Source organism: Chelmon rostratus, chromosome 11 (assembly GCF_017976325.1).
Source record: "Chelmon rostratus isolate fCheRos1 chromosome 11, fCheRos1.pri, whole genome shotgun sequence".
NCBI classification, from domain to species: Eukaryota; Metazoa; Chordata; class Actinopteri; order Chaetodontiformes; family Chaetodontidae; genus Chelmon; species Chelmon rostratus.
In genome coordinates this window covers 11,741,395-11,750,990 of record NC_055668.1, presented here as the reverse complement: position 1 = coordinate 11,750,990, position 9,596 = coordinate 11,741,395, and the positions used below count along the sequence as shown (strand labels likewise).

At 42.5% G+C, this 9,596-nt stretch overlaps 1 protein-coding gene across 1 annotated transcript in view; it reads right to left on the bottom strand.

The window, feature by feature from the left end:
* Positions 1-11: 11 nt before the first annotated feature.
* Positions 12-9,596, bottom strand: part of eys (eyes shut homolog) — a 144,009-nt gene continuing 134,424 nt past the window's right edge. The window contains exons 44-50 of the mRNA XM_041947814.1: positions 7,311-7,493; positions 6,073-6,239; positions 5,070-5,214; positions 3,024-3,198; positions 2,625-2,797; positions 2,349-2,510; positions 12-1,204 (exon numbers count right to left, since the gene is read on the bottom strand). Of these exons, the coding sequence (XP_041803748.1) occupies positions 12-1,204; positions 2,349-2,510; positions 2,625-2,797; positions 3,024-3,198; positions 5,070-5,214; positions 6,073-6,239; positions 7,311-7,493 (2,198 nt within the window). The remainder of the gene's footprint in view (positions 1,205-2,348; positions 2,511-2,624; positions 2,798-3,023; positions 3,199-5,069; positions 5,215-6,072; positions 6,240-7,310; positions 7,494-9,596) is intronic.

The following is a 9,596-nucleotide window of genomic DNA, read 5'->3' as shown; positions in this document are numbered from 1 at the left end:
GAGTTTCACTTCTATTCATTGCCCTCATAAACATTAAAACCCTCACTATCCTTGAGAAACAGCAGTGGCTTGGTATCTTTAAACAAATAAACGTTTCTGAGATTTCCTTCAAAGGCTTTTGAAAACAACCCAGAAGTGACAATAGATACATTTCTGTATAACTCAAATCCTCCAAAGTAAACCCGGCCACCATAGTTTAAGGCCACGTAACGCTCGAATGGGTCCACGTCCTGGAAGAGGATTCTCCTGTTGTTTAGGAACACCTGAATAATTGTGCTGTTTAAAGATATGGAGACATTATGCCACTTGTTGCAGCAGAGTGTCAGATTTCTGAAGGTGATCGGGAGGGAAAGCCTCTCCCCGAGGTTGACTGCAATCTTGAGGTGGCCGTTCTCGAGTCCGGCCGCGAGGTAGTCGTCGTCTTCGTGTTCGGCCTTTCCCATCCACATGATCAAACTGTCATTTGAGCTTGTGCGGAAGCTGAAGGCAACCTGTGTGTATTTCAAGTTTCTCGTGTTGTATCTCGGGTCCCGGTATTTAACGTACGAGTTTCCCACAAACTTCAGAGTGTCTGTGGCTATTTCTGTGTCGCAGTACTGCCCTCCCCATCCTAGGCGGCACATGCAGCGGTATGAGGCGACGCTAGATGGAGCACACAAGGATCTGTGTTTGCAGAGGTTGTTGACACAGCTTACAGACTGGTTACACACAGAGCCGGTCCATGATGGTGGACATACGCATGTGAATGAGTCACTTCCTGTTGCCAAGCAGCGACCTCTGTTTTGGCACACCTTGTACCCGCAGGCAGTCCCATCCCAGTCCCCTACGTTTGCACCACTTACTGCCCCCATCTCTGTGAGCTCAAACTCTTCACCATTGACTATAAGTTCTCTTAAGCCACCAGTGAAGCCCATTGGCTCCCCTTCAGTTGCATCTGTGGAGACGAAGCTCAGAGTGGACACGCCACCGACAAAGATGTCTGTAACAACATCGAGCGTGGTCATGCCTTCAGTCCTGTTCTCTCTAACCTCCTCGTTATCCAGACTCAGGAAGCCTAGATGCCCAAATCGGCCGGCCTTCACCGTGTGCCAGGTCCTGCCGTGCCAGTCCACCCGCTGAACAGACTTCAGGATGTGGGTGCCGTCGCCAAGGTTGAATCTCAGCTGGACAAACCCTGATGTCAAGGAGAGGCAGAAGAAGTCTCCTGTTGAAAGAAAAAAAACCCCAGCAGTTTAGCACGTCCTGCCTTATTCTTTGGTAATATCTGAGTCAGATACAAATGCATCACAGTTTCTTTGTGCCTGCACAATGCCATGTTCCTGAATTGAGTGATGCATCTTTTTAGTGAGGTCTTTCATGTAAAAAGGTAAGTTCTACACACCTGGATCCTACAGTACAGGTAAGTGGTGTGCTGTCAGCTTGTGACCCCTCCTGACAGGTTGAATATATTTGAGTTGTGAGCAGTTCAGCCAAGGATTTACTTTCTTCCATAAGAAAAGTGTGAAGTGATAATGTAATTGTGTCCCCACAGCTAATATTAGTTGATAGCACTTGCTGACTTCAGTAAAAGTCTTTGCTATCATGATTTTTGGCGGCCAGGACCACTATGATATTAACCTTTTGTTTTTTCATTATGCGTTTATTATGTTTTGTGCTAGATGCTATTTATAGTGTTATGTCATGGATCATATCAGTGTATTTTTGGTTTGTGAATACTTGGAGTGAGTACAGCATATGTTGTGAATGACAGAATCAAATCAAGTTGTATCATTTAAATAACTGCTGGAGATCTGAGGAGGTAAAAGTTTCCAATATTTTACAAGAAGTAAGCAAAGATCAGAGTCAATTCTGGGGGAAAAACAATCTTAAGTTGCGAAGCAGAACATTATTTTTCTTTTCTCATGTCCCATGAATCACCTCAAGACCCTCAGATTAATCCTGTGACGGCTGCACGAGAGGCAAGTAAGAAATATGTTTTTTTGGAATTTTGGTCAACTGGAACTTATGGTGCCTGACATTAAGCACAGTTGTGCTAATGAGGTCAGTTTAATTCAGGTAACAAGTGAAAAAAAACTTCTATACTGTATCAACATATCTTTGCATGTCTTAACTTAAGATATTGGTGGAATCAATGCACAATTTGATACCAACATCCCACAATACCTCTTCACAAATGCCTTTTAGCATGACATACTTGCAGTTTAAAGAATAATTCAAGCTGAATTTTTCCTATGTATGTACAGAATTATGAAAGGTGCAAAGTTTCTTCTTACAGACTAACACAAACATCTCAATATTTCACCTATTAAAACACAGGCGGCCATAAATAGGGAACTGAACGTCCTCACCAGCACTGGCACTGAGATGTTGTGCAGCGTAGACAAGGATGCCATCGGGTGACAAAGGCTGGAACTGCAGCTGCAGAACAGTCCGGTGTCTGATACTCATCGGTGGGAATGACATCCACGAGGACTGGTTACCGCTGAAGAACGGATCGCTGATGGTCACAGCTGAGCGGGCCAAACAACAGCGCAGTTAAATAACTGAATAGTGAAGGTCTTGTCTTATTGAATAAATAAATAAATAAACATATTTGTGATACAGTCAGGGTTCAATGATGCAACCTTTCTCGCAGTAGAGTCCCGCAGTCCCCAGGGGGCACTGGCAGGTATATCCATTTGGGAGAGGGATGCAGGTGGAGCCGTGGGCGCACAGAGGAGGGGGACTGTGCTCGGCATCGCACACAGACACGGTCTCAGAACAGAGCGCTCCCTTCCATCCTAATGTGCACTGGCAACTGCAGACGGACACAGTCAGACACTGTGGAAAGCTTGTAAACACTGTCATTTCCTTTCACGACACTTGCACCGTGTAACTGATCTTCTATAGGCAACTGATGCCTATGGTCACAATACGTATGGGAATATAAACGTACATGTTCAGTTGCTGGGTGCATTCAACTCAACTATTACGCCTACATGTGTTATTCATGTGTGGGCTCATTATTGTTTGTTTTCACTCACTACACGGACGAGCCGGAGTCCACGCACGTCCCTCCGTTCCCGCAGTGAACATGAGCACACGGGGTGACTCCACACTGACCCACGCTGCGCCCGAAGGCTGGATGTCCCGCAGGCTGTCCCAGCACTTGGAACTTTCCGTCTCTTCTTGTGCAAAACTGCACATCAAAAATGCACCCTAAGAAAAGAGCAAACGCACCGACTTCAGAGGGAACTCTTTCATTCCTCTAATAAGGGATTATCACAGTATTCTTTAGTTTCCTTGGATGAAGATTAAAGGTGGGATTCATCTGAATTGTGTTTCCCACCCAAATATCAAAATGTATGCACTGTTTGAATGAATTTATTTGATGGTTGTTTGTTGTGTGACACCACAGGATTCAAGTATAAATACTTAAATCTGCACGTCTTTAATGGTGGTAGAAAATCTCTTCAGTCTATACAGTTCACATCCAAGTGCCCCCCCCCCCCCTGTCATCAAGCATCTCCCTCATCATGTTTGCTTTTTGCTTTCATAATTCAGTTTTATCAAGACAATATTTGCTTTGGCCTGTACCTGCAGAGCACAGGGCCTTCTATAAATATAAGGCCTGAGCACAAGCCTTGTAGTCATCTGCACATGCAGACTCCCTTCTCTCTGCTGCATTAGTCACCGGCATAAACAGGATGCAGGGGAAATGTCATGCTCATTCATGAATATTCATGGCATGATGCTGTCTACTTGGCAGACTCAAGTGATGGTTGCGGCGCTGCAAACATAGACCGTCGAAAAGCGAAGCAGATTCATAAGGAAGATTATAAAAGCTGGTTATTTTTGTTCTAGCTGCACACAGTGCCTCTTGTAACAGAACCAAGAAACCTGAGGAGCCAAGTCTAGCAATTAGACCTGCCAGAGGAAAAGCTCCAAGTAAAATGTGAAGTTAAAAAAAAAGTTTTCTTACAAAACCAGCAAATTGCTTCATAAAAATGTTTTCTACTACGCTCCCATGGCAATCTTTAAAAATCCAAAAATGACCCTCGAGATCTTTAAGCAAGTCTGATAAAAAATATCTGCATCAAAGCATGACATGAGAGTTTTTTTAATAGAAAAAAGCTCGACAAACGCAAACTTCTTGATCAACAGCTCAAATTGAGTAACTGATTTTTTTTTTTTCCTAGCAGCCACAGTACCCCCTCTGCCACCTTTCCACAGGGGAGTGTGGATCTGTTGATAACTGGGAGTGAAGTGCATTATCAGTGTGCTCACTGCCAGCCATCATGATTAGGGCTCGAGGAAGGTCACACAGATCTGATTAGACGCTCATGAGTTCTCATTACATCCCGAGCAAAAAGGTTATGGTTCCACTGGTGTCGCCTGGCTCAGGTAGTGCTCGCCGGTACGGGGGCCTGCGACAGTCTGATACAGCGCGGGCAAAACTGATGCTCCACCATAGCTGATTTGATTTTTGAAGGTTTGTTTGGCGAGCAGAAAAATGAATTATATGATGATAAACAAGCAAACGCGCAAAATTGCTCCAGTCCTTCAACATAAAAAGCTCTTGTTCACCTCAAATGAATCTACCATGACATTTTATAATAACAAGCTTCATTGCTGTAGTGCAGAGACTGCTGAATACGGTTATGATGATATTCATAGCTGTTGTCATCATTACAGTTATGGCAATTTTGCTCCACAGCTCCGCACATTAGCAGGCACAATGAATGCTCTCCAGAATACATTCCTACACGGGGTCACTTGAGAGAAAGCATAAATGATGCTGATGATGACAAAGATTATTGGTATGGCACCCTTGCCGAAGTGACTTATCAGCAGCGGAATGGATTTGCACACAACACAAGACTATGCGGGGAGTGATTAAAAGGTGCAGATACAATCAGCCTCAAAGCTCCGTTCTGGCCTCATACACAGTCCGAGCCTGTAACTGCATTTTCATTACACACCTTCCCCTCCGCTTACAAAGAGATGGAGATCCTGGGAGAAGCTCCAAGCCCCAGTGCTCTCACTCCAGACGGCAGCGTTTGGTTGTAATGAAGCCGTAGCAGTCTTACCCTGAAAGCCATGACGGAACCTGGAGCCAAGTGGCAGCAATTCAGGGGTGTACTCATTATATCCACCCACAAAGAGCTGGGTGAAAACATTGAGGCCCATCAGGGGTCCTGGAGATGATCCCGTTCTGTTGCGTTGTCCATCAACCTGAGAAACACAGTTAAATGTCATTACACAAAATAAAGTCTTCCATCTGTAGGCGTCGGTGTGAGAGCACAATATATTTAAAAAGTCTGCAAAACTTGACAAAATGTATGACCTAGATTGATCTTGGAGTTATTCAGGCAGTGTCCACTTATTAGCCACAATAGCTACATTACAACACCTCCATGTTTCTGCTCTCTGAACACGCTAAAATCTGGGAGGCATCGATTCCCCAGGGACCTCGGCCCTCGCTGACTCGATAGCATCTCGCGGTTCCTGCAGCTTTTTCAGCCACACTTTAGATGATGTGAACATCCTGTTCTGCCTGATCACTGGACCAGAATGATTTGCTGTAACACAGAAGCCTGCTGTGTTCCAAAAAAAAAAAAAACATTTACCCATAACACCATTTACCAGCCTACACCACCAACATCGAAAAATCTATAGCGTTTGCGTGTACAGTATATAAAGGTTGTACCCTATACAGCCAGGTGACAAATTAAAGGAAAGGGCGAATACATGAGTGGAAATAGGAGTCAGTGGGTGGTTTGATGGGATCGAATGAGGACATATTGTTTAGAACAGCAGTTGCTACTGTTTGCACTACCGGCAGTGCAGCTAAAGAGTTAATTTCCCTTCTCATTTCATTTGCAGGATTTTTAGAAGCCTGAAGACACAGAATCATTGATTATTTCACAAGAAAACAACTAGATGAGGTACAAGCCTGAAAATATAACATAAAATAAGTTAGTAAAGTTAAGTTTAACAAAAATACATATTATCTCCTTCCCATCACTTCTATTTTCTGTTGAGCTCTTCAGATTTTTTAGACAAGTGACACTTTTCTGATCATCAAATCACCTTCAGCCACCCTGTTTTCTTGGACCTCCCAAATGTAACGGTGTGAATGTTGATCCGGTGGTTGAGTCGATCACTGACTATGGTGGCTACGCCTGATCCGAGGTTGAATTTATGCACAACTCTTCCATTTCGCAGGCCCAAAACGAGGAAGTCGTCACCATCGTTTCCTGGAAAACACATAAACAGCATGCCAGTGAGCATGTACAATATATAACATATGACATTACCTGCTGAGCATCCTCAAAACCTCCAACAGAAACAAGCGCTTTCAGTAAAATCACTCATTACAAACACTATAATGGACATTTAGAATACATGATAGGTTTGGAATTTAGATTTCCGTGTGTTTCACGTATTGTATCATTGCATTATGTTTTGCCACACTGCTTATTTAATTCCATGTAACTTGATCACTGTTATAAAATGATTAACTCTGTTTCATTCCTTGGTGGTGGTGATCAAAAGAAGCCACTTAATTACACCAATTATCTTGTGCATTGTTCACATTTCATCTATTCTCATATTGTGCTTTTGAATTTGTACCATTAGCAACAGTGCTGCTCACACACCTGACAACTATTCCATTATTCATACAGCTCTTATTTTATTTCGCCTCCACCTTGATGAGTTGTACTCTCAAGAGAAAACAAGTGCAGGAGATCCACAAGATCTTGTGTTTTCTTCTTCTTCTTCTTCTTCTGCCTCTGATGAAATATGCTGGTGACAATGCCACGACAGTTACCTGCTCCCAAATCTGACCCCGCAGAGAGGAGACCCTAATTTAAAGTGATGGCTGCTGACAGAATCACATTGCACCTACACCTCAAAGACTGTTTCATTCAATTAACACTGAAACCTTTGAGATGCTCGGTTCATATGTTCGTTTTATGCCAGCACTTCCAGCATGCTCCTTTTGAAAGTCAAGAACGATAACAGTTTAGCTGGAAATTAACTAATTGCTGGACTACGGGAGGACTCGCCCGTAATGTCTCCAAATCTGCCAGGAAAGAAAATCCTCTTGATTAGAGGATCTCAGAGGAAAGTGGAAATCTATTAGATAGCACATCACCATACACAGTGGGTGAAACCTCTCAAAATAGCAATAGCATGTCTTTTAAAATCCTTAATGGAGTTTGACAAGTAAAATCCAAGGAGACGCCTCAAAGTTGTTTTCCTCCTTTTATTTGACCGCAAGAATAATTTTAAATTGCTGCTCGGGTGTCTAGCTCGGAGCTCACCTTGTCCTTTATGCCCAGCGAACAGCATCAGGTTGTCTTTCACAGCAGATGAATTGTCGGCAAGCGTGAACTTCAACTTGAACTCGTAGTAGAAGCTGAGGCTCGGGATGGAGGAATAAGCCACAAAGGAAGTGTAACCGAACTCATCGCTTCCACTGAACCTGGCGCGAGTTATGTTGATGCCTGCAAAACAAACGCAGTCACAATCACTTTCAGTTCATATCTGTGTTCGAATGTGACAAGCGTTGGCTGGTGTGGGTGTCTGTGTGGGGTAATCTTGTTTGAATTAGGAGAAAACAGGTCTAGATTCATCATCCCTCTCGCAGAACACCAAAAGATGGCACTATTGCTGCACATTACACACCAGGGGCAGGGGAAATATTTTCTTTTCTGAGTGCTATTACATGATGACCTGTTTTCAAATACTATCACCTCTTCAGCTCTTTTCTATTTTCATTAATAGCTGTTTAGGACGGGTTCTGGCTTCATGCTCAACGTCCACAAGTGTAGCACAATAATCCCAGTGATATTCAATTACAAGTTTCCTTACTCAGAATGCATGCTTGATTCAATAATGCTCTCTCTTGTTCTCCCTCTCAGCATATCCATCGACTTGATTTAACACCGGGGATTCAATCTAAATTTCCCCATGCTCATTCAAAATGACATGCTGTGTATTTTGTGTGTGTGTGTGTGTTTTGACACAGCGCTGAGGATTCAAACACTGAACTGCACTCCGTCTTCACTGGAAACACCTTGCATATTCTTCTGCAGCCCCAGGCGATGGCTAAGAGGGGTTCCGAGCTCCCCTCTGCGACTGCCCTCAGCTCTGTTTGGCTGCTAAATTATTAATAAAGCTGGAAATGCTTCTGTTATCATCTCGAGTCTGATAGAGCTTTATTTGCCTGTTGTTCCATGGCATGGCCTGAGTGCTGCAGCTGCAGCTTATTTTTACGCCTTCCCACCCGCTCAGGCCAGATACGAACATGTCAACCATTGTTACTAAATTAAATGACCTTGAGCTATTTGTTCATGGATGAATTATCCTTGTGTCTTCTGTAGAAATTAATTCTGTATCTGAACTGACCTAAACTGATATTAGCACATTTTAGATAAGAGGAATTAATAAAAAATGACACTATTACAAATGCCATACGAAACTATTCTCTTAGCCAGTAACTGTTTTACATTGAGTAATATTTGATTGTGTGATTCTATAATTTTTATCAGGATGTCTAATCAAAACTGATTTATTTATAAACGTATTCTGAGTGACTAAGAACATCTGTGTCATATTACTTATGAGAAGGATGATTTTTCACATCAAAAATGTGCAAGCGGTGGACATGAAATCCATCATCAAACTGTACTATCTGACTGAATGCAAGAAAACAGCTCTGCTCTACCTCCATTGTGAGGATTATATTGTTCATATTCTTGCTGAGACTGTCACAGAAGTGCTAAACGTCTCAAAGCCCTAACTTTCGAGGCCACAGTTTGTCAAGCTCTTATATTAAGTTTCATTATGTTGGAAATGTTTGTTACTTTGTGTTGGTAAACGGGATAAGTACACAGGGATGGGAAAGGGAGTTAAATTTAACACTTTTCGGATACAGTGTCCACAAAAATTCAAGTTTCACAAAACTAACGCATTTGCATTTCATTCAATTTTGCATGTGGTCTTGATTTTGACTTAATTCCCTGCAATTTTAAAAATAAAACTTCCCATCTACATCTCATTCAACAGACACTAAAAGACATTAAGATCCATATTTCAGAACTATCCTGCAGGCAGGTTTAATCTCATACAGTAACTCTAGGCTTATGAAAAGGTTGACTTTACTATCAGTTACCTTTGGGTGTGCTAAACTGCATTCATTCAAAACCACAAAGGTCCATAACAACTCTTTTGATGTAAAAAGTGATAGGATTGTAGGAGTGAATTACTGTGTAAATCTTCTGTTATGCGTTCCACTCATTTAACTGTTCTGCGTACAGGCACTTATTCTCAGGCATGTGGCACGAGCATTGGATGTCACGTGTAAATACAAAATGAACAGAGATGATTGAGGTCTATTGGTTTACAGTTATGTGCTCCTGCTAGTAGCTAACCCATCACAAACACTGTGTAACTAGTGGTTTCAGAAAACATCATTAGCAAAGAAGCTTATGGACTGCCTCTGTGACATGTGTCCATCCATGGATTATACCGCCACACTATGTCAAGCAATATTACACAGCATTTCCACTTTGCTGGGTATTTGTTTAATAAGGTGCAAACCTGCA